Source organism: Tachysurus vachellii, chromosome 2, assembly GCF_030014155.1.
Source record: "Tachysurus vachellii isolate PV-2020 chromosome 2, HZAU_Pvac_v1, whole genome shotgun sequence".
NCBI classification, from domain to species: Eukaryota; Metazoa; Chordata; class Actinopteri; order Siluriformes; family Bagridae; genus Tachysurus; species Tachysurus vachellii.
This window is the reverse complement of record NC_083461.1, coordinates 36,434,277-36,459,822: the sequence shown is the minus strand read 5'-3', so window position 1 is coordinate 36,459,822 and position 25,546 is coordinate 36,434,277. Positions and strand designations below refer to the sequence as shown.

Here is a 25,546-nt window from a genome sequence, read left to right as displayed (position 1 = left end):
TATTATACTGACAGCTTCCATTATAACTGATCCGTTCATATCCTGCGTAGCTAGGTTCGGGTTTCAGAAACTCTCTCTGTATGTTCCATGTGAGCAGCAAAATTAAAATGCTGCTTTTCTTTATTCACTTGTGTTGACCACCAAGCTCATTCCTTTCCTCCATTTGGAGTTTATTGTGGTTTTTAGGTTTTCTGTGATAACCGTATTCATGTTCGACACACGAGAACCGAAGAGGGCTTTGTCTGAATTCGTGTTGTGTTGTGATGATGTTACATGGATCTATAAACCTGTTGAAAAATTGCAAACTTCTGAATATCATTCATATACGTTTGCTTGATTTTTGTGATCGAGGCTAAATTCCCAGAGACCGCTCATTTGCATGTAGTGACGCCCACAAAACTCCATAAAAGGGCGAGGCAGCTTGGAGCATGAAATGAACGATAAGGGTAAAGGCTATAAGGCAGAAGTGGAAATCATTTCGATTCTCTTTCATGGCAAAAAAATAGTTAATAATATATAGTGAGCGCTAAATCTTCCTTCAGCTGAGGTGTTTGTATCAGCCCCTTCCTCCATTTTCTACTCTGTTTGTTCTTATTTGAACGATTTATTCTCGTTTTGAGATTCGTTTTGGGATTTGAGAATCTCATCAGTGTTAAGACTGAAGAAGAAAAAAAAATTCTGTCAAGATTATTGCATCACGAGAAGATACTCCACTCGACCGTGTGAAAACTACATCAAACACCACAATTATCACAAGCAGCCATCTTTACTATTCCTCGGTAAAACAGAACCAGTAATAAATCTTTAAGGGCCTAAAGATAAAAATCAGCATTTTAGTCATTACAAAAATATATATATTTTAAAGTATAATAGTCTGTTACTGAAAACTATGATCATGGTTAAGAAAATTTACTCTATAAGACATGTCCATGAAGCACTAGACAACCAACAGGGCTTTTTCCTGTAATGATGTTCATTGGCTTTAACTTTGTTTAGGATTTGTACATAATCATAGTTCTTCCCCTTAATCTTTTGTGTTAAAATGGTCGATTCGGCTTCTAAATAATTAGGTAGAGGTTTTCTGAGTTGCGCTAAGCGTCGTCCGTATCCTGTTCTTTACCCATGACAACTGAACCACTATCTGAATAGAAACTCAGACAGGTTCCACCTCTGCACTTCCTCCTTTTAGAGCAGGACTGGGAACATTTGTTTGGGTCTGATAGGCAGGAACAGCGTGAAGGGCCGTGGTCTTTTCAGCTTCTTGGCACACAGAGTCAGGGCAGTTGTGCACGAAGATGATGCGGTTAAAAGCTTTTAGTCGCCTCCACAGGTTGAGGTAAACTTTGAACTGGATGTACATGAAGAAGAGGCCTGACACCACGCTGAGGGCAACAATCCCAAGCTTGGTCCAGAACAGCCACTCCAGCAGTCCTGAAACATATCAGAGAAGAACACGGCTACAGTAAGGACACAAGAATTGCGTGGGTCATGCTGTTCTAGTAAAACAAGGCCATGCAATGCCCAGATTTGAGACACTGATGACTCCTTCCATAGTCGAGTTTAATAAACAAATCTTTCACAGTGTCAGCAATTAAATCACTTTATACATTCACCGGCCACTTTATTAGCTACACCTGTCCAACTGCTCGTTAACGCAAATTTCTAATCAGCCAATCACACGGCAGCAACTCAATGCATTTAGGCATGTAGACATGGTCAAGACGATCTGCTGCAGTTCAAACCGAGCGTCAGAATGGAGAAGAAAGGTGATTTAAGTGACCTTGAACGTGACATGGTTGTTGGTGCCAGACGGGCTGGTCTGAGTATTTCAGAAACTGCTGATCTACTGGGATTTTCACACACAACCATCTCTAGGGTTTACAGAGAATGGTCCGAAAAAGAGAAAATATCCAGTGAGGGCAGTTCTGTGGGCGCAAATGCCTTGTTGATGCCAGAGGTCAGAGGAGAATGGCCAGACTGGTTCGAGCTGATAGAAAGGCAACAGTAACTCAAATAACCACTCGTTACAACCGAGGTATGCAGAAGAGCATCTCTGAACACACAACACGTCGAACCTTGAGGCGGATGGGCTACAGCAGCAGAAGACCACACCGGTACTAGTAAGGTGTACATAATAAAGTGGCCGGTGAGTGTATACGCTTATGTTAATTTTTGCATTTTCATAAAGGGTGCTAATACTTCTAGAGATCATTGTACATACGACCTATACTGCATACTTAACAATATAAGACGGAAATTGTAAATTCTTGTATTATTAGACTTGGATTATATAGAGCGTCATCGGTAGAAGCTGTTGCTATAGAAACGATAACAGATTTGAACAAACAAATTAAGCTTAAGCCTGATTTGAATTATAGTGTACACCACTGTCTTATGGAATAAATTAATATTCTGTGGTATAAATAATACTATATTAAATAGTGTGTGTGTGTGTGTGTGTGTGTGTGAGCGATTTGACCATTGTGGTCTTTGCTTGGCTGTATTCCTTCAGAAGCATGGTCCATGACGGCGAAGATGTAGAGGGACCAGGTGACGCATGCCACAGCCACCAGGTGAAAGATCACAGAGCAGAAGATCCTCCTGCGCTCGTTTGTAGACAGATGCAAGTTCTCCCACTGAGAGGGAGAGAGAGAGAGAGAGAGAGAGAGAGAAACTGGATGAGTTAATGCATCAGAATTGAAGCTGATTTGCAGCCAAACGGCTTACAAGACTTCTTAAACCCAGTGGGAAAGAACCATCTAAAATCATCTGGTTTTGAAACATTTCCCTCGAAAAAGTCAAAGCTAGAACGCTGACTGAGCAAGATTTGGTTGTGGTTGACATTTCAGTAGGATCAATAGGCTTACTGTTACCCCCTGAAATGAAATCATCTTCTTTAATGGTACGGCCTGTTGTCATTTCCTTCACAACAATTTTATCTCACCATTATATATTTTTTGCTTTGTCTGTCCATCCATCCTAGATTCTCGGTAGCTGCAGATTTTAAGGAGTGGAATTCTCACCATAACCAGCAGATAAACAAATCTTAGCAAGGACTTCCCTTTAGACTCACTCTCACTCACTCATTTTTTACCACTTATCCGAACTATCTCGCGTCATCGGGCATCAAGGCAGGATACACCTGGACAGAGTGCCAACCCATCACAGGGCACACACACACTCTCATTCACTCACACACTCACACACTACGGACAATTTTCCAGAGATGCCAATCAACCTACCATGCATGTCTTTGGACCGGGGGAGGAAACCGGAGTACCCGGAGGAAACCCCCGAGGCACGGGGAGAACATGCAAACTCCACACACACAAGGTGGAGGCAGGAATCGAACCCCCAACCCTGGAGGTGTGAGGCGAACGTGCTAACCACTAAGCCACCGTGCCCCCCCTCCCTTTAGACTCTGTTTGTTTATTCATTAAACGTTGACATAATTTTCTGCAAATGATAGTTCCTATTTAGCCTTTATGTTAATTTCCCACACTTTTAGATTCATGTTACAAAGCCTTCCATCCTGATGTCTCCTTCCAAAAACATCTGAAGTCTATGTGAAGAGTCCAAGAGTAAGTTGTTACTATAGAAACCAAGACATTAATATAATTGAACTATGACGCAAGGTTCTCTGGGCCCTAAACATGTCTACATGATTGTTGTTTGTGTGTATGCCAGAGAAGGTGATGTTTGATACATTGTGTGTTTGTGCTCATAGGTTGTGATCGAGTCTCGTATGTGTGTTTAAGTAAGAGACCTTGCGCATGGGCTTGAGGTGCGTCTCCATGACGAAGTTGTATTTACACAGTTCGCAGCAGCGCGTGTCTGAGCTTTTGATCCACTGGTGCAGGCAGGCATGATGAACGAAGCGCAGACTCCCCATGCACCTGCACGGCGAGATGAGAGGACACTCCTCATCGCCTTCACTCTGGCAGATCCTGCACACACATCAAACCTTGAACACAACATCATTAAATATGCTGCTTCTGTGTATTCTCCTTGTTTTTTCTCTCACCTGCACACTTCAGTTTCGTCGTCAGTGTGTACTTCGTGTAGTGTCCCGTTCTGACTGGATGCCTCAGCGTACTCCTGAGCTGTTGGGACGGACATATCCGCGTCTCTCTCTCCTCGCTCCTCATACGTCTTTGCGATTGGCCGCTTCTCCTCCTCCTCCTCCTCATCCTCCTCTTCTCTACTCTTTCCAATGCCACACTCGCTCTCTCTGAGACGTTTGGCTGACTTGCTGTCAAGCTCCTCTAACATTAAGGACGTCCTCTGAGAAGTCGCGAGCTCCTGTTTGTGGGTCTCGTCTTCATAGGAGCACGTGAGTAAGCGTGGGCGTCGTCTGCGCCGGGCTTTCTCACGGCTCCATGATCGAGCTGCCCTGTGGTACTGTTCCTCTCCTGAAGACGAGTCGTTACGGGTGTGTGCGCACTCTTCAATGCAACCAACGCTCTTCCGTTGATGCCGGTTTCGACGCTTCACCTGTTGCTTAGTGATGGGGGTGTGGCTTACAGGAATGATAGGTGTGGTCTGATCTGGGGCACCATTTCCAAAGTTGAACAAGTCACCAGTCCTGGACACACACATGAACACATAAGTAAATATTTTATAAAAAAAACTACATTTTCTAGAGAGCATGAAGGTCTCAGTGTCATGGCCCAGTAGCTTTAGCTCCACCCACCTGTATGTTTCCTGACAGGAAGCTGTGGAGAAAAGCTGTGCTGCGTCGCTCAGTACTGCCACATGGGTTGAACTGTGTGCCTAAAATACCAGAATTGAAATGATACAGATCAGCTGTTTCTTTGTATGCGTACCCTCCAATAGGAAGCTTTTTTTAAATCATGACTGTTGTTGGTAAGCTGTGGAGATGTTGTTTTTTTTTTTTATGTTTTCTTATGTTTTTTTATGAAAACGCTATTCAAGTTCAATGTTAATTGTACATCACGTTTTATCGATGGACCTTGTCACAAAGCAGTTTTTCAGGAGTTCAGGATATATGAATATAAATCGATCCCTAATAATACTTCCAGTATGGATGGTGGTGAGGAAAATCTCCATGAGAAGAGACAAGGAAGGAATCCTAAGAGGAAGCAGACTCAAAAAAGGGATCATCAATCAAGTCCAAACGAAATGCTGCCCAAAACAAAAATGGTGGCAACATAAGAAGCTGCCTTCCAGCTTCTACGCTGCATGTAATCAGTAAACATACAAATACTGAGATATATCAATGAAGTACATCGAGCTGTTGAGCCTTGATTCCAAGCCGTTTGCTATCAGTATACACAGATCTTTTTACAAACTTCTATTGATTTCCAAACGGTGCTCATAGTAAATGCTTTTCTCCTGCCATTTTATTTTGAACGTCACCAAAGCTGTAAGACAGACCAATCCTATTACTTGAGCTAAAGCCAGGATAAAGAATCTCGTCCTGGTTCCCGCATGGGAACATGACTACGTTCGACGAGGCGATTTTTTTTTACCTCGAAAGCAAATATGCTTACACATTATTCGTTCTCATTAAACAAATTCATCTCAGTGATTTATCTCAGAAATTTTCTAGCCACCATTTTGGCTGGTCTTCAGAATTCATGCTGAATTTTCTTTACATTTTCAGCAAGCCAGAAAAACGTCTAGTCTTGAGTGCTAAATGACGTGACCCTTTTCAATTGCCTGGCATCTTTAAATTATCTTTCGTGTGTGTGATTGTGCCCGGTGATGGTTTGATACCTCCTCCAGGGACAGACTTCTACTATACTACAATACAGATAAATCGTTAAACCCGTTCACACACATATATATTCTTTAGCTAACACTAATATTACACTGTGTCACTGTGGTGCAGTCTTCACTTAAAACCCTTTCATTTAGATGCACGGTATGATCTCATGATTCCTGAAGCTTCATTTTTAAAAAAAACATACACGTTACCTAAAAGTTACCTTTTAGACCATCAGTAGGAAGTATACAAAGATTCCTGCGAGGATGTTTGTATGATCAAATGAAAGGAAATCATAAATCCGAGTTTGTCTGTCTTGCCATATTATTTTAAGTAGTAATATTATGGTCAGGATACCAGAAGGTATGCTGTCTCCGTGCATATCTGACTATCTATCCCTAATATAGTGAGATTTAACATAATAAAAATCATTCTCCGAGATGCACTGAACAGATATTCGATATTAAACAACCTGTTATAATCAGAAGATGATTATTTTCCTAAAGTGTTTTATTCCTCTTATAATACAACAATTGAATCACTGTTCTGAATCACTGCCCTTTTTTTTTCTTTTCCGCTTTTGACAATTAAGAAGCTTGTTATATTACCACGAAACTGCAACGTCCTCCGTTCTCCAGTGGCGTAAAACGTTGAAGATCGGCCTTATGGTTAAAATAAGCTGTTACTATGGTAACAATAACATATTAACAGGTGATTGGAATTATAGCTGGAACTATATGCTAATGTTTAGAAGATGAAAGAATACCGTCTGACCAATCAGATTTGAGAACTTTTCTGCCAGCTTTTATTTTTTTTGAAAACTGAATGAAAACTAGGTGAATTAATTTGTATATAATTTCATTTAAAAGTTAGGGGTAAAGTTTATGTTTCTACCTGTTTTTACAACCTCGTTGTACCTGTTTGTACCTTCCAGTGTGTTTAGAAAATAATATTTTTAAATTATTTACTGGAGAGAAAACATCGGTTTTGGAAGATTGTTTTTTTAGCAATATTATTTTACATTTATTTTTCAGAAGAAAAGAAAATCTAACAGCAGTTTCATTTCTTTTCGTTTTCTTTTGTGTAGAAAGTTTGTAAAGAGATACCAGAGACACAGAATTTTCTAGAAAGGAATAAAGAGCAGGATAATAACCGAGTAATTACATACTACGGGAAACAGATGTAATCAAATATATATGCACATGATCTCACCTCATTTTCTTTCCTCTTAAATTTGCTTTTGATGCTGTCCTGTTCCGTGGAATCCCCACTAATAGGCAGGACAGATATCTGATGCACAGGCATTTCTAACGGTTCCTGGGATACGTCCTCCTCATGTAGGCCTCGAAAAGCAAGAAAACTAGATCATATACATGTTTGCTGGGCATTCCCAAGGATAAATGCATATATTCTTGGAAGCCAGTGAGGCCTGAGTCTCAATAGCTCAATAGTCCACCTGAGAGATAGAGACAGAGATAGATGGATAGATAGATAGATAGATAGATAGATAGAGAGAGAGCGAGAGAGATCACACTAATGGTATTAGACTGGTCACTGAACACGTGGTTAAAAGGACTTAGTGGTTATTTTATCCTGAAATCTCCTCCCCTATGGCCCCCGAACAGCTAATCTCTCTCTCTCTGTCTCTCTCTCTCTCTGTCTCTCTCTCTCTCTCTCTCTCTCTCTCACACTTACTGTACTCACTCTTTCTCTCTCACTCTGTCTCTCTTCATCTTTCTCTCTCTCACACACACACACACACACACACACACACCTTATCAACTTTTCTTTTTTTTATATATATATATATATATATATATATATATATATATATATATATATATATATACCTAAACACATACAGTACAACATAGCCAGTTTCTTTGTTGTGGTTTATTATGCACAAATGTGGGAAACCGTTTAACACAAACACACACACACAGTCACAGAACACGATTACACTGAATAACAGCATTGTAATGTAGACAAGGATTGATGAAACATTTGAGCCATTACAAATAACGGCGTTCCCAATGACACCGTTTCTCCTCTAAGCCATGCCCCCTACTTGCTACATTATACACATATAACTGGAGAGAAGAGCTTTAAAGCGAAGACAGGAACTCAGGAGATCAGGAATTAGACATCATGGGAATGGGGTAGAAATCTACCAACCTAAAGCAAGAACTAAGAAAAAAAAATTCCCAGAATCGTCTACATTTGTTCTTAAGGTCAGATCCGAAAACCAGTTATGGTTTTGTGTGTGTTGTGTGTCATGGATACATGTACACACAACACTTTGAAGCCATGCTGTGCTAACAAGACATTCAGAGTCAGCCTGGAGTGTAGATAATTATTCAGTTCACATTTGTTTGTTGTGTGTGTGTGTGTGTGTGTGTGTATGTGTGTGTGTAACTGCAGACCAGTATCTAAGGCAGACCATTCATTAGCCTGGCTACAGCTTTACCAGCTCACCATATTATATGTAAATGACCGTATATATTTGTGTCACTTTAAATTTCATCTTAGTTCCCTTTGGTAAAGCGGAGCGAGGTATGTGATGTCGACATATGTTACGTGTTATAGTTTATTTCAAAGTCCTATGAGCCTGTTAGCATGTACATGTTAATCATTGAGCTTGGGCTGCAAATTCGAGGGCTTCAAGCAACAAACTCCATTCAGCTACACCAAGCATATACTAGAGACTTCATTCCTGTTGACAAGTCTTATATCCCAACCAAAAAGACAGCACTGCAATGGCCTCACCTCAGACATCTGGCCAATCAATTGCCACCTCTTCAGAACTGTGAAGTTGGACTTTTAATTGAATATGACTGCTCATCAGCTCTAGCCCCCCTCGAAGTCATAATAGGTGGTGAAAATGAACCATTTGCACAAAGAACTGAACTTGGCTGGAGTATTATAGGCCTTTCTAATCCACACCTAGACAGACAGGGAAATCAGAGATTCGTTCATAGAGTTGCGGTGAAAGAAATACCAGTCCCATTACCCAACGATGTTTTGAAGATTCTAGAGTCTGATTTCAACGAGAAAGGTTATGAGGATAAAACTGTGTCCCAAGAGGATGTTCGTTTCATACAGCATCTTAGTGCCAATATGAAACAGAAGGATAATGGACATTATGAACTTCCTCTCCCTTTCAAGTGTAATGGCCAACCCTCACTGCCAAATAACAAGCGGCTAGCAGAGGCTCGTTTGCAGCATTTGAAGAAAAGGCTCAAGTCTAACAAGCAATACTCTGATCATTACAAGGCCTTTATGGAGGAGATCGTTAACAAAGGTGATGCTGAACTAGCCCCAGAGATACCTGAAGGTGAGACTGTATGGTACATTCCACACCATGGGGTGTACCACCCTCAGAAACCAGATAAGCTGAGGGTTGTGTTTGATTGTTCAGCTAAGTTTTGTGGTATATCTCTAAATGACACTCTTCTGACTTGACCTGACCTAATTAACCCTTTAGTGGGAGTACTTTGTCGCTTCAGAAAGGAACTAGTGGCAGTTACTTGTGACATAGAAAGGATGTTTCATCAGTTCCTTGTCCCTCCAGACGAACGCAATTTTCTAAGGTTTCTGTGGTAGGAAGGAGGAGACTTAGAGAAAGAGCCTCAAGACTATCGCATGGCAGTCCATCTCTTCGGCGCTACATCATCTCCTGGGTGCGCAAATTTCAGTTTAAAGTACCTGGCACAGCAGCACAAAGCCAAACACCCATCAGCCTCAGTGTTTGTTGACCTTTTTTTTCCTTTTCCACTTTTGACAATTAAGAAGCTTGTTATATTACCACGAAACTGCAACGTCCTCCGTTCTCCAGTGGCGTAAAACGTTAAAGATCGGCCTTACGGTTAAAATAAGCTGTTACTATGGTAACAATAACATATTAACAGGTGATTGGAATTATAGCTGGAACTATATGCTAATGTTTAGAAGATGAAAGAATACCGTCTGACCAATCAGATTTGAGAACGTTTCTGCCAGCTTTTATTTTTTTTGAAAACTGAATGAAAACTAGGTGAATTAATTTGTATATAATTTCACACAAGGCGGGGGGGTCGATTCCCGCCTCCGCCTTGTGTGTGTGGAGTTTGCATGTTCTCCCCGTGCCTCGGGGGTTTCCTCCGGGTACTCCGGTTTCCTCCCCCGGTCCAAAGACACGCATGGTAGGTTGATTGGCATCTCTGGAAAATTGTCCATAGTGTGTGATTGCGTGAGTGAATGAGAATGTGCCCTGTGATGGGTTGGCACTACGTCTAGGGTGTATCCTGCCTTGATGCCCAATGACGCCTGAGATAGGCACAGGCTCCCCGTGACCAGAGAATAGTTCGGATAAGCGGTAGAAAATGAATGAATGAATGAATAATAATAATCTGATTTAATCCTGTGCTTAAATCAAAAGTGATTTTTTTAAGCTTGTAAATAAATATAGCATAATTTAAGTACATTTAACAAACAAATGTATAATAATGCATATTTTGTCTTTTTACTTCAAAATGTCACGTTTAATTCAATAATATACTTGTGGTTTCATTTTCATTTATTGTGCTTAAATACATAAGTGAATTCAAACGGAACTGCCCAGGTAATATTTACTTAGTGTTTTGTCATCTAATGATATGACAAATTGAAATAATTGTCCCCTCGTGTGCTACCTGAATTATAAATAAGTTTCCTCAATTAGAAATTGGACACGTACAGCTACGAAAGTCATATTTACAAACCCGAGCCCCTGAAATTAACTTTAAACCACATCATTAATCCACATCAACTACACTGCTTTGTTTTATTGATAAAATCCATAAGAATCTGATGTATATTAATCAAATTAAACAGAGATTATTCTCCCTATTGAACCTATACAATTTTCTAGTACTGTACATGTTCAGGCAGCCTTAACACTGTCAGATAGGTGAACACTTATTGTTCATACAGTATGTACATGAATGAAGTTGTTCCAGAATAAAGTAATTTGTCAAATTTCAAACCAACAAGATCTATAGAGTATATGTATTCAAATTTGATAATAAAAATCTATTCCTGACATTAACATTTCTAACATATGTTCTACAGATTGCACTTGTACTCACCATTCAAGCTCATGCAAGGTTAAGTGCAATACTGCAGTATTACACAGATTTCTATAGATATACAAACATATACACACATACACACACACATTTTTTAAATACTACATTATTAAATCTTAAAGGTATTTGTGTAAAATTTTCATTCGGTTGCAAATGTTAAAAAAATATGATACTGAACTTTCTTCTGGACCACTGCTGTTTACGTCTTCTGAATTGGTTTATAAGTGCGTGTATGTGTTTGTGCACATCTTTTGTTTATCGCAGGTCTCACAGCATGAGGTGGTTGTGTAAAAAATGCAGCTTTGAGTCAAACAAAATGCTACAACTTTTAAAACACTTACCGCTGAAATTCACATTACACTGCCTAAAGTGCCTAAAACCTTTTACAGTACTGTAGCTTTGCTGGTAGTTTATTTTTACGTATCTTGCAGACACAGTTCTTCTGGATTTAGTCTGTCTTTTTCTAGAATTTTTCCCTCTTTCTTCATGTAATAACAAATTAAATGATGGTGAGACCGAATCTCTGTTCCATCAATCATGTTATAAAGATCATTATACCGGGCAGCACTGCAGGAGAGGAAGATGCCATTGCTGAACTCATCATCATCATTGAGGGAACTGAGGTGCTGTTCGAATGCAAGAATCTCACTAATGCGTGCCTTCTGCTTATGGCCTTCATTTACTCTCTGAACTTAAGCTATCCCCAAAGCTGAGAAACACATTTGAAATCTTTCATATAATCTTTCTTGGGCTGGATGCTTTAAAAATTTCTCTGAATGTTAGCTCTTTACATAGAAAGCTACTAATGTAAGTCCACTAGTTGGCCATTTTGTTTGACACTTACACTAGTGAGAATGTTCTAAAAGGCTTGTTAATGTAAATTAGAGCAGTTTGTACTATACTGTAAAAGATTGTACAAAAGTGTGTGCAGAAATATTGTTATTCAGTGTAATGTAAGTAATGCAGTGCTGCTAAAGAAAACAGAAGCAGAGGTTTATTTGTTTTATTGTTACGTTAAATTGTTGTGCTCTGTTTTATAGACAAAAACACATTGAAGCACCTGTGACAGGATAAAGATGCTAAACAATTTTCGGCATGTTTTTGGCCAACAGCAGTTAATTATAATGAATATGTCCATTCTTTTCTTGTCTGTTTGTTGGGCATGTGGTAGCCTAGTGGTTATGGTGTTGGGCTACCAATCAGAACGTTGTGAGTTTGATCCCAGGTCCACCAAACTGCCACTGTTGGGCCCCTGAGCAAGGCCCTTAAACCTTAATTGCTCAGTTGTATTCATTCATTTTCTACCGCTTATCTGAACTATTCTCTGGTCACGGGGCTCAGTTGTATTAAAAAAAAAAAAAATAAAAATAATGAAAGTTGCTCTGGATAAGGGCGTCTGCCAAATGCTGTAAATGTTTTGTCATTCCCTTTGTTTAATCTGCTTTTTCAGGAGTTTCATTCAAAATAAAATACTCTAAAAAATGTCTGTGTTTTTTTATTGAAAACATCACAAATTAGTAATAAGTAATAAGACTCAAAAGTTACTCAAGATAACGAAAAAGATAACTAGGTTTTAAAAAATTCAATAAATCATTATATATTTCTAAGAATTACTTAAGTAAAATTTACAAACAAAGAGTCAATAAAATTGACTGGGAATTCTCAAGAAAACTTAAACATTTCTAATTAAAGCTACTAATAATTATGTTTAGGCTTCTACTTGGCAACATTTTGTAAATTTACTAGCCTTTGCTGAGTAAAAATTGTTTTCAAGATTTTTTCAAGGTAATCTTCCAAATTTTTTTCACTGTATGTGGCTTAAGTATGCATACAGTCAAGACAAGGCCCAAATCTGCTACGTATATGTTTAGTTGCTGTTTCAAAATTGGTAGGAACTCGTCTTTTGGCCCACAGAAGAACAGACAGGTGTTCAAAGGAGAAGTGATAGGCATGGCCCTAACGTAGCATACACATGCTATGCTACAGAGGGTGTATGCAGCTAATGTTTGAATGACTCTTGGAAAACCACATCTAGTGTGTAGCTGTATAGCAAAAACAACCAGAAGCCCAAACATCAACCTAGCATTCAGGTCACCTAGCAAAATTAGCAGGTAGAGAAATGTGTTAATGAATCCTGTAATACTTGGTTAAGAGGTTTGTTGGGGGTGTTTGTTTGTTTTGTTGGGAAACAAAAAATGTGAGGTGAAAATGTTGCTAAACCCTATTGTAGTTGGACTATATTAAATAACATGCAATGAGCTGTTTAATAGCTGATACTGTTTAGAGCTATATATATATATATATATATATATATATATATATATATATATATATATATATATATATATATAAAGAAATCCTGCTAGTTTATCCTTTGCTAGCTAACATTCAAGTGTTAGCTACTACTACTACTACTACTACTACTACTACTACTACTACATGCTAAAAAAAATAACTAACTTTAAATAACTTAAATAAATACAAATAAAGCCATCTTCTTTTGCTTGTGTTACTTTTTTGTTAGTTTCAATTTCCAGGTATTTTCCAAGTATTATGTGGAGTCTGAGGGGAAAAAACTGCTATATATGTAAAAATGAAAATCAGTCATTCAGATAGTATAGCGTGATTTATTTGTTATGGTTTATATACTGTTATACTAAGATATTTCACTTCTCCATTTTGTTTTTGAAAAAAAAAACACCCCTGAAAGAAAATTGATGATGATTCACTTGTTGCTTATAACCAGCTTGTTGTTTTTTTCCAGTAGTTCGTTTTAAGGGAACCTGCCTAAAAAGAGGAAGAGAAGCGTGGCATAAAACTGCACAAATGGCTTGAGGTTAGATGTAGAGCTGGGGATTGTGATAACTGCATGTGGCACAACACAACACGGAAAATCATTTGATCAATGGAGTCCATCGACTAGAGGGTAGATGAAGAGAAAACGGTGAGCATAGAACTTTATTTATCCAGATATTAGAAATAATAAATGGTAATAAATGGATGAATAAACAAAACAACCTTATTAACAGAGGTGATGTAGTTCCCAAGCTAAGAATAAGAAAAAAATCAATCTTTTTGTTGGTTGGAAGATGTACCTGATCTAATGAATTAGAGTAACAAGAACAAGAAAGCTTTTTTTTCTGTGATATATATATCTATATATATAGATATATGTATATAAATTTTTTTTTATTTATTTTTTTTATTATTTATTTATTTATTTATTTATTTATTTTTAGTTTTGCGCTGCAACCCGAACATGTCTGTAGCAACAGTTGATCTCTTTTTTCCTCACCCAATTAATCCCTCAGGGCAGGAATGAGAAATAGAACAGGAATCCAAAACAACAACAGCAACAACAAAATCACTAATACAAAAAAAATCCAAAGTGATCTATTTAAAAGTGTGTCGGTTTTATTTCTACAGTACCTAAGGCTTCCTATATAACCAGAGTAATACGACATAATATGTAAAGTATGTTATTATAAATTTACTTTGTTCTAACTGGTTTCCAACTAAAGAAGGGGAATGTGGAACACTTGGGATGTGGAGAAAGTGACATTGTGCTTGAACACCTTCTAGGTATGAAGCCAGGTATGAAGATTTGGTGCCCTTCAATAAAATGGACAACATGACACACACAAACACACACACACAGTCACAGAACACGATTACACTGAATAACAGCATTGTAATGTAGACAAGGATTGATGAAACATTTGAGCCATTACAAATAACGGCGTCCCCAATGACACCGTTTCTCCTCTAAGCCATGCCCCCTACTTGCTACATTATACACATATAACTGGAGAGAAGAGCTTTAAAGCGAAGACAGGAACTCAGGAGATCAGGAATTAGACATCATGGGAATGGGGTAGAAATCTACCAACCTAAAGCAAGAACTAAGAAAAAAAAATTCCCAGAATCGTCTACATTTGTTCTTAAGGTCAGATCCGAAAACCAGTTATGGTTTTGTGTGTGTTGTGTGTCATGGATACATGTACACACAACATTTTGAAGCCATGCTGTGCTAACAAGACATTCAGAGTCAGCCTGGAGTGTAGATAATTATTCAGTTCACATTTGTTTGTTGTGTGTGTGTGTGTGTGTGTGTGTGTGTGTGTGTGTGTAACTGCAGACCAGTATCTAAGGCAGACCATTCATTAGCCTAACTCAGCTGGCAATACGAGCCTGGCTACAGCTTTACCAGCTCACCATATTATATTACAAAGTACACACACACACACACACAAGCTACAGACACGGTTGACCGTCCCTCAGTGAGCATTTAAAAGTGTTAAAAGTGTTGTGGTTACCTGCACGAGTCTTGAAACTACAGTAAGAATTGTGTGTCGTTTCGGGGTGTGTGGTGTATTTGATGTCGCAGCACTCTGGTGTGTCTGAGGAGCAAACGTCCAGGCTGGTTAGTAATTTAGTTGCACAATTAACGTTGTCATTTTGTAGTCATGCATTTGTTAAAAATTGCTGTCATACTCATACAATTTTCAAAAATCAGGAAAGATTCTTAAAGTCAAAATGATATAATATTTGTTTCTGTGTGTGTTTGTGTGTGTGTGTGTGTGTGTGTGTGTGTGTGGCAGATGGCCTCTCCCTTCACTGAGCTGGAGTGCTACATCATTCTTTTTTCTCTGTTCGTCTTCAGTCTGTTTACGTTGCATGGCATGATCCATGAGCGATGTATACCTTCGAACGGTACAGGTATTAACATCACATCTTCAGTAGTGTTTACAAAACTCGTAGACACAAAACACAAAGCAGGTTTTCCACCTTTCAGAAAAGAAGAAGAACCCAAAAACTGGGATTAGAGGATCATGTATTTGTTGAACATCCCGTTCCAGAATTAGTCATTTAAAAATAAACTCCAGTCTTCTGTGAAGGCATGTAATAGATGTAGGAATGAGGCTGTTGTTAAATTTGGGATCATTCATTTGTTAGTGAGAATCATTTGTTCTGCCTCCAACATAATGGCTGCGGTCTGAGGAAGAACCAGCACATCTTTGTGATGGTCAGGGGTGCACATACATTTGGCCATATAGTCATATTATGTAATAACAAGGTTTAGAAAGAGGAAAGAGATTGCACATGGCCCTTAGGAAAAATATAAAGCAACAAAAAACTATTATTATTAAAATTATGCTCTCTCTCTCTCTCTCTCTCTCTCTCTCTCTCTCTCTCTCTCTCTCTCACATACACATTCTATCCCTTTCTTGCTTGTTCTAGCTAAAGAAATACCCCAAGAACATCAAGAACCGCTCATAGTCTGAGCCTCGGCCTCATTTGGAATGACTGGATCAACAGTTACGCCAACAGACTTTTTTTATACGTAAATTTTATACGTAACTCCAGGGTTTCCTTACGCCGTATCTCAAACCCGGATTCTGATACTGCACTTTATATCCGTCAGCAGACTGATAATGGGAGCGTGGTTATATTTGACCAAAAGGGCATGTCTGAAAGGTGCGTGTGTGTGTGTGTGTGTCATGCTGATGTGGTTTACTGGCTGCTCTAAAAACCTCCTAGAAGAAGTATTTTTGTAAGAAACTCTAAAATATTTTTTACGTGAATTTAGGATTTTTCATTCTGAAGGTAAAAGATTCTACATATCTCTCGCTGTCTTTCACACACACACACACACACACTCACACACACACACACACACACACACACACTGAGCTCACAATTTTGACTGAAAATTGACTCAGACATGTAGATATGCAAAATTTTTGTATGTCCTTAAAACTACATTTTTTTTGTCTTTTTGTTGTGCTATTAAATTTTGTTCAACTTTATTATATTCAGTCAGATGTAATGAGTAATTTGTGGTTTGTCTTGCCTTCTTTGATTATAAAAGAGTCAGATGTGCTATGTAAATAGTGTGTGTGTGTGTGTGTGTGTGTGTGTGTCTGTGTGTGAGTGTGAAAGCAATGGAGACACTTGTTTTCGACATTGTGCATATGTCAACAGAGGCCTTAGGGGACTACAGGGAAAAGGGATACTCTGTGTTCAAGTGCTCCTGGAAGAATTTCCAATAATTATGAATCTTAACTATTTGTAAAATATACAGCAAGGTTCTTTTTTAATGCTTTTCTAAAATTCTGCTAATAATTACAACTTCGTCCTGTCAACCCTGGACGTGCCATGAAATCAGCATGGCAGCTTGATAAAGCCATAGATAGATGGATGGATGGATGGATAGATAGATAGATAGATAGATACTTTATTGATCCCAGAGGAAATTCATGACATGGTAATGCAAATATATTAGTTGAGTCTTTCCAACACAATTGAATTATAGCAAGCTTTAACTACGGTTTCATTCCTGCATTTTCCAAAATTTGTCCCTTAATACAAGGAGGCAGTGTAATCTCCAGCCATACTGGAGACCAGCCTTGGCATCGCGTTTCACATTTCGACGTTCATTAATATTGATCAGCTTTAAGGTCACGGCCATGTGAAGAGACAGAGAGCTGGTGGACAATTAAAAAAAAGGTTAAAAAGACTTTTTCAACATTTTAATTGAACAGTTAACATTTAAAGGTCTAATGCAAGATGTAGGAATTGTGAAACGTTGTTTTGTTGAAGTCTGGCATACAGCATGTATTGGTTAAGTTGCTGTCATTCAGAGGTTTAAAGTAGAATAAATTATAGTGTTTTTAGGTTGTTTTCACTCACACACATAAATGCACAAATTACACAAATTCCTCTACATATTATATACAAACAACTGTGTATATTTTATATTTCAGCATCCAAGCAAGTTTTTGTTTGTGTTGTAAGCAGGCATGTGTATGTGTGTCTGCGTAGAGTGTTATGGAGATTCCGTTCTCAGGATTTGAGTTGCTCTTCATAGTCGTAGCCATTACTGTGTTCTGCGTGTTCGGACTGGTTGCTATCTATACACGCAGCCAGCATGCAGACAACCAAGGTACTTAGACAACACGCACACACACACACACAGAGAAGCTTATTATTCCTTTGTATCTGTATGTTGACCGTTTGTGTGCATGTGTGTATGCAGGTGAAAGTGGTTTCACAGAGCAGAACCTGACCCGTCATAAGAGAAGGCTTAAAAGAAAACAGGAATACCAGCCATCAAGGGCATAAACTATCAGCTTCTGTAAACAGAGAACCTAACAAATATAATTTACGGGTTCATCTACAGCACCCACGAGGTAGTTTGTCTAACAAAGTGGCTAGGAAGTGTACACGGTACTGCTATACACACACTTATACCACTATAGTGCCAAAATAGGGACTGATTGGATTTTAAAAAAGTACCTTTTGCAGGGGTGTAAATGCAACACCAAAGTTTTGAATATGTGTAATGAGAATATACGTAAACAGATATTTGAATCGATTACAATGTTTAAGGTAAATAAAAACAGTAATTTTGGAATATGCAATCAGATCGAATTAATGTAGAACGACACAAACGGCCACAGGTATAGATGGGCAGGAAAATGGCCAATATGTATGTTCTTGTGGTTCAGGGATGAAATTATACAGCTTGTAGAATAGTTACATGTTGTGTATTAAAAGAAAAAGTCCTTATGTTGTATAGATACGCCTGGGTAAGAGAAATAAGCAATTGTACGAAAGAAGAAGTTGGGAGTGATTAAAATGTAAGCGGAAGTTTTTGTGGAAACGTGTGCGTTTATTTCCCACCTTTGTTCTATTTTCCAATTACAGTGGATTTCGATAGATAGATAGATAGATAGATAGATAGATAGATAGATAGATAGATAGATAGATAGTTAGATAGATAGATAGATAGATAGATAGATAGATAGATAGATAGATAGATGTGGACTGAATACTAAACCAAGCGCACTGATTGGTTTTCTGGTCCAGATCCAATGTTCTTTTTTTTTTGCAGCATGTATGCTGACTGTAACAAAACAGTTTGTCATTTGTTTACTCACAGATAATGGCACGTTACTTCAGTGTAGTGAATCTTTTTTATGTATATATTTGCCTTTTTATTGGACAGAATGGATCAGAGATTCATAGATTTTCCGCAAGAGCAGCGAGAGTTGGATCAGGGCATGTTTGTGAATGAGAATTTAAGGTGCTTCGCAATTAGAAGGTTTGACAAATTAATAGAACATAAAAAAAACAACCAGGTAAAAAAAATAAATTTAAAAAAATGAAAAACTCGCAAATATTTTTTTGTATTGACCTCCTTATTTTGCTCTGTTAACACATTATACTGTATTTATATGTATATATATTTTGTTAGATAGCATAAAAAGTAGAAAGAAGGAGTTTGAAGTAGGACATGACATCTTATGCCCTATAATCTCTTGTCTCTTGTTGTGCTGGCTGTATGAACTCTATCCTCCCAGCTCCGGACTAGTCAGTGCTGGTTTTTAACGCAAGCACCACAATAACCCATAATAAATTCACATCCATGTCAACAAAACGTATTCATTTACTTAACTTATACAAAATAATCCTATTCATGACTCTACTGTTAAAATGTGTAGATCATTCTCGAAGTCACTTAGCAAATGACTTTTATTTTCAGCTAAAAATTTCATTTCCCCCAGTTTTATTTTACTATTTAAAAAAAAGCAGTATAGATCATTGCATTACTTTGATATGTGATATGTCTTAATACTAATACGCGTTAACTTGTGGATAACTGTGAATATACTGTCCTCTGCTGGCGTCATTCATTATGGTTAGAAATTAATGTATATGTTTATATACGTGTACATATATGTATAGTAAATGATATATACTATCAATCAATACACTATCAATAGTTTCATGTAATTTGTTCAATTTATACACCAACCCTCATTACACGTATCAGATCTATCTACGGTTCATTCATTCATTCATCTTCTACCGCTTATCCGAACTACCTCGGGTCACGGGGAGCCTGTGCCTATCTCAGGCGTCATTGGGCATCAAGGCAGGATACACCCTGGACGGAGTGCCAACCCATCGCAGGGCACACACACACTCTCATTCACTCACGCACTACAGACAATTTTCCAGAGATGCCAATCAACCTACCATGCATGTCTTTGGACCGGGGGAGGAAACCGGAGTGCCCGGAGGAAACCCCCGAGGCACGGGGAGGACATGCAAACTCCACACACACAAGGTGGAGGCGGGAATCGAACCCCGACCCTGGAGGTGTGAGGCGAACGTGCTAACCACTAAGCCACCGTCCACCCCGTCTAGCTACGGTTCTTTCTATTAAATTAAGATCTAAACATGTCAATATGGCATGCCTATCTAAAAAGTGTATAAAATATAAATGAACACTGTTAAATCAGGCTTTCAGAATGACTAATAAAATCCAACTTGTTTATTTACATTATGCAATAATGAAATTAGTAGTCTAACAGTTAACTAATGGTTTGGACATAAAGCAGAAGCTCAGATTAGTTAATGTGACACTGGTTATTTAAATCTCTCTAGCATCAGTCAAGTCGAAATGTCGAACCTGATATGACTGTCAGGCGGTTGTTAGTGCTAGACAAGCTGGTTTGAATATTTCAGAATTTGAAATTGATCTCATGAGATTTTTTTGATAGTTAACACAGAATAGTGTGGGAAAAAATTCCAGAAGAAACTTCTTACAACAATGGTGAGCAGAAAAGCATCTCAGGATGCACAATAACAAAATCTAAAGAAAGAATCTCAATAAAAGTGTCAGTTCACAGGAAACCAGTGACCCAACTTGCAATTCAGTTGGGTGATGATGATGATGATGATGATAATGCGTCCTATCGCATAGCACAAGTCATCCCAAACTGCTCTTATGGACACAATTGTGAGTTCGGTGAACTTCAGTGGTCACCAGATGTTCTTCACTGGTCACCAGATGTTCAATATCTAATCGAGAAATTATGGGATTCAATCAACATTGGAGCAGAATCTTAAATGAATTTAAAGGAAAGACCTTGTGGAATCTGTGGCATGAGGAATTTTCAAAAGCAAAGGGGCGGTTCTAATCCAGTGTGTGTGTGTGTGTGTGTGTGTGTGTAAGAGAGGAAGAAGGGGGTGTGGTTTGTGAGCTTGTTTCCTGGTAGTAACTATATAGGCATTGTAAAGTCTTGTGTGTGTGTGTGTGTGTGTGTGTGTATGTGTGTGTGTGTGTGTGTGTGTTGTAAACTTGAAGAGGAGGTTTAATTGAAGGTTAAGGAGGAAGGAAGCTTATGGTAGGATGTCGCTCTTATCTGCTCGAGGAACAATCAATAAAGTTCAATACTGATAAAACTTCCTGTCAGCGGCTCACTCAATGCCTGTATGACTGAACACACTTGACACCAACAATAACAAGTTCACTTTGAACTCACTCTTAGGCACACAATGTGTGTGTTTGTGTGTGTGTGTGTGAGAGAGAGAGAGAGAGAGAGAGAGAGAGAGAGCAGTATTCTATCTATTCTATATATAACCTACAGATCCCTGATCTCTGCTGTACATACAGAGAGTAGAACCAGACTTTGGCTCAACGTCACACCCAACAGTACACCCATGCACACAACCTGCCTTATGTCAACATTTCAAGCTGGTGGGGGTTGATAACAGTGTGGGAAATGCTTTCTTGGCACATAAAGGCCACAAATCAAGCATCAAGTATTGTAGAAAAGATCCACGAGAAAGAAGGCAGATTTTTATTTTTTTCTTCTTCATTTCATTTTGACCTAAGAATAACTTTTTGATTAGAATTTCACTTTACCTCCTTGAGGTGAAAGAACCTAAAACAAACGCTTGAGACAAACGCTAAAACTGACACGTGATACCAAAAGCACTGACTAATCACCATCAAATCAATAAATAACGTAGCTGTATACTCTAACCAGTAGGTTTAAATACGTTTCTATCGGTGCGTTCATCGGGAAAGTTTCACACAACTGGCAAGCTGAAGTGGTGTCGAGAGTTTTTTTGAATATTTTTAATCGATTCACAAAGACACTTTTGCTGAGCGAATTCTCAGGATTGTAAAAAAGTCGTAAAGGATTCGGATAAATACTCTTACCTTAAAGACAATACCATGCCACAGAAACCTGAAACAAACAACAAAGGACAAGTAAGGTGATACCTGTGGATTTGCCGGCTTGAGAATCTTTGGAGTCGAGAGCCTACCATGAACAAAAGTACTGTTTGTATTGGAGGATTCCACTGAGGAAATCACTGCAATCCAAAAAAAAAACAACAACAACAACAAAAAAAAACATTGCTGCACTTTTTATTATTGCTAGACACTACCTATATGTTATATAGTGAAAAATTAGTTTTACTGTTTTTTTAGGAAATATAACTCAACATATAGGAAGGATGTCATTAAATATGTCGGAACTTAGAGCCCGTCTCCAAGTCGGCACATATCAGGGTGAATTATACTGATATACTTTATAATACTTTTATACTATATAATTGTTACTTAAACTTAATTTACTGATAGCACTAACATTAATACGAATTAAAACAATGGGAAAGCTCCTCAGACCTGGATGAGAATGAGCAAACTTCTTTATTGTGGTCAATCAGCTAACAATTCTCTAAGAGAATTTGCCAATTTGAAAGTAACAAAAGAAATCCCAAAAACCCAAAAAAAGAGCATCTTCATGAAGAGCATCGGCATGCAAAAACAAAAAAACCCTCAGGACGGTCCTGCAAAGTAACGTTTTTTTTTACACATACACATTTGGCCCCAAAAATTCTCCTCTATATATACGCTTCCAAGCGCCTTCTTATTGGTTCCCCTCCTCACAGACCCGTTTTCATTTCACCTTATCATTATGTCACCTTATTTACCGGAATCATCTCATATGTTTTTGTAACGTCCTGTTCCTTACAATCCCCTTGTTTTTCCTTCACCTTTTGCCCATATGCCCATTTATGGATTTTCCTCCCCTTAGTTCCCCGGGGCCCAGGTCCGGGAGCCCAGGCCTGTGACCCTGGGTCTTCTTCGTTCGACATAACAATTATGTCTAAACAACAATTTTGTTATTAAAAGTGTGCTCAAAAAAGAGCCTCACTCCCTGGTCGAAGTTACATTTGCCTCTAAGTTTTTCCATGCCAGACGTCCTGAAGATTAATCCTTCATTCAACTACAATGGGTAAGTTTCTCCTTTGCTATTTTCTTCTATACATGATTTTTAATGATTATAAGTCACTCTATGAGTCTGGTTTATGTCAAAAGTTATTATGTTAACAGAAAGCTCTTATCTATTTGTCATCTTATGTTGTCACTATTGCTAAAACTTTTGCTAAACTATTGCTGCTATACTGTTGCTTGTGTACACAAAAAATGGAGTGCTTTGATGACTCCTCTAAACTGCTAAAAGCTTCAACTTTGTTTTGATCTCATGTTATGATCTCAGCCTGTCCTTGCTCAGGCTGGACTTGTTTACACTTATCTCAAGCTCCCGTTCCTCTATCTCCTCTAACTCCCCTTATCTCCCCTCAGATCCTTCGCGTCAGCCAGCTCATCCTGGTCGCCCCATCATGTCCTCACCTCACCATCCTCGTCCTTCTCCCTACCCAAGGCCAGTGCCCGCTGATGTCATGGAGAGCTATCGCCGCTTCCAGCTACTTCATATCACCCATGAGCTCATTACGTGTCTGGAACAGCTCTGTTCTCCTGACCTCCCGAGCATCCTCATCTGCTGTTCCATATTGTGAGGGGGCCTCTTACTAGCACTTCCTCGACTCAAACCCCTCTACCTAACCTCGTGGACCAGAGAACCCAAACTGATGGCTGTCCTTATGACCCTGTTTCCACATTATTCCATCCCCTGTCTATAATAGACAGTCCACCTTCTGATATTTATTATTTATAATAAATTTTTCACTTCCAACTCTTCATAGATAATGGATCCATCTATCCATCCATTTTCTGTACACAAGATCACATGGAACATGGAATCTATCCCGAGAGATGCAGTGCACACTCTGGATAGGGTGCCAATACTTTAAAAATCACGCACAATCACACACAACAATACCACAGCAAATTAATAATAATAAAAAAAAAAAAAAACAGAAAACACTATGATCTCGACTGTTAATACGACTGATGCAACCTCAATAGATCGAACCATTTTGTTCTTGCGTTCACTAAAAATGTTAGCTAGCTATAATAGTTCGCTAAAATGATCTAATACCACGGTGCTGTTGAATTCTAGCATCTGATTGGTCAGAAGGTGGTTGACTTATTTTCTGTAAAATAAAGAAAAATAATCACTGGTTAATGATTAATTAGTTTTCTGTGTGTCAACGTTGTTATAAGCTTGTGAAGCAAGCCATTGCTACAGCAGAGGTTGTTAGAACGTTGCAGGAACGTCATGCAACGTTTACTAACCCACCATCGGTTTCCTTGTGTGTAAGCCGATGTATTACGTTTACAAATATGTACATGAAGTAAAGCTAAATAAATTTCATTCACATTTCCTTATAAATATAAACATAAGTACATTTTAGTTTGCACAATATTCGCGCAACCGTGAAACAGTTGACTTTTCCACAACGTCACACTTTCATCGAGAAGCCGCTGAGGATCCGTTGTCCTGAGGATTACGTGAAGCAGAAAACTCTCTGAACTCTCCTTTTTTCATTCATTCATTCATTCATCTTCTACCGCTTATCCGAACTACCTCAGGTCACGGGGAGCCTGTGCCTATCTCAGGCGTCATTGGGCATCAAGGCAGGATACACCCTGGACGGACTGCCAACCCATCGCAGGGCACACACACACACTCTCATTCACTCACGCAATCACACACTACGGACAATTTTCCAGAGATGCCAATCAACCTACCATGCATGTCTTTGGACAGGGGGATGAAACCGGAGTACCCGGAGGAAACCCTCGAGGCACGGGGAGAACATGCAAACTCCACACACACAAGGTGGAGGCGGGAATCGAACCCCGACCCTGGAGGTGTGAGGCGAATGTGCTAACCACTAAGCCACCGTGCCCCCCCTATTTTCTATTTCTATCGATTATACAAATTATACACTGGATTATACAAAAAATTCAAACAAAATCATGCTAAGCTAATATAAGTTTTTTATATTTAATGTTTGAAACATGGATCCATTTTAAGGGCTACACAAAGGCTAAATCATATCTCTATCATGGAATCACCCAAATAACTTTAAGACCTTTTAGTGATTGATTATGGGTTAAATGTCTTACATAATACCATTGTGAGGTATGTGTGTGTGTGTGTGTGTGTGTGTGTGTGTGTGTGTGTGTGTGTGTGTGTGTGTGTATCATTGAAATCAGTAACCTACACTTCTCAGCAGAGGGACTATTTAAAGAGGCAGGTTAATCCTGGTAATGACATCTAATCCCTAACAAAGTAAACATTTCAACACAGACTAAGAAACAGACAGGACAGACTGACTGACACACACGCATGCACACACACACACACAAACACACACACGTGCCAGACTCAGTGGCTGCACCTGTCATTATATTTTTGGTGAAATGGTTAATCATTTTGTGATAGATCTTATAATTTGGTTGTAGTTTCTTCCTCATTCTCTCTCTCTCTCTCTCTCTCTCTCATTCTCTCTCTCTCTCTCTCTCTCTCTCTCTCACCCAGCACACACACACACACACACACACACACACACACACACTTAAGTCTAGTACTGAAGGTTACTAGTGTCCAGGAGTACCAGGTGTCTGGGACTAACAATGCAGCCTCATTACCAT

General features: G+C 38.7%; 2 protein-coding genes and 1 long non-coding RNA gene across 5 annotated transcripts in view; 1 reads left to right on the top strand and 2 right to left on the bottom strand.

The window, feature by feature from the left end:
- rapgef2a (Rap guanine nucleotide exchange factor 2a) overlaps positions 1 to 25,546 on the bottom strand; it is a 124,723-nt gene that overhangs the window by 88,116 nt on the left and 11,061 nt on the right. The gene's annotated exons all lie outside the window — the stretch shown is intronic.
- Positions 166 to 7,246, bottom strand: marchf1 (membrane-associated ring finger (C3HC4) 1). The gene is made up of 6 exons (XM_060892215.1): positions 6,941 to 7,246; positions 4,694 to 4,773; positions 4,025 to 4,585; positions 3,767 to 3,947; positions 2,480 to 2,636; positions 166 to 1,431 (listed from the first exon to the last, which is right to left on the bottom strand). Exons 1-6 carry the CDS (start codon positions 7,031 to 7,033, stop codon positions 1,154 to 1,156), a joined length of 1,350 nt encoding a protein of 449 aa, XP_060748198.1. The 5' UTR covers positions 7,034 to 7,246; the 3' UTR covers positions 166 to 1,153.
- LOC132841892 (uncharacterized) lies at positions 13,659 to 23,895 on the top strand. 3 transcript variants are annotated; one of them, XR_009647976.1, is made up of 5 exons: positions 13,659 to 13,777; positions 15,435 to 15,552; positions 16,075 to 17,779; positions 17,873 to 22,937; positions 23,288 to 23,895. It is a non-coding gene; the product is annotated as an uncharacterized LOC132841892 (long non-coding RNA). The 3 variants fall into 3 exon arrangements; XR_009647975.1 differs by lacking the exon at positions 13,659 to 13,777 and having other exon boundaries at positions 13,785 to 15,552; positions 16,075 to 16,440; positions 17,659 to 17,779; XR_009647974.1 differs by lacking the exon at positions 13,659 to 13,777 and having other exon boundaries at positions 13,785 to 15,552.

Excerpts from the sequence above, each read along its gene's own strand:
- marchf1 (XM_060892215.1), bottom strand. The coding sequence starts at position 7,033 with ATGCCTGTGCATCAGATATCTGTCCTGCCTATTAGTGGGGATTCCACG. Across the intron at positions 4,774-6,940 it reads TTAAGAGGAAAGAAAATGAG|GCACACAGTTCAACCCATGT; the intron begins GTGAGATCATGT and ends CTGGTATTTTAG. Across the intron at positions 4,586-4,693 it reads TCCTGTCAGGAAACATACAG|GACTGGTGACTTGTTCAACT; the intron begins GTGGGTGGAGCT and ends GTGTGTGTCCAG.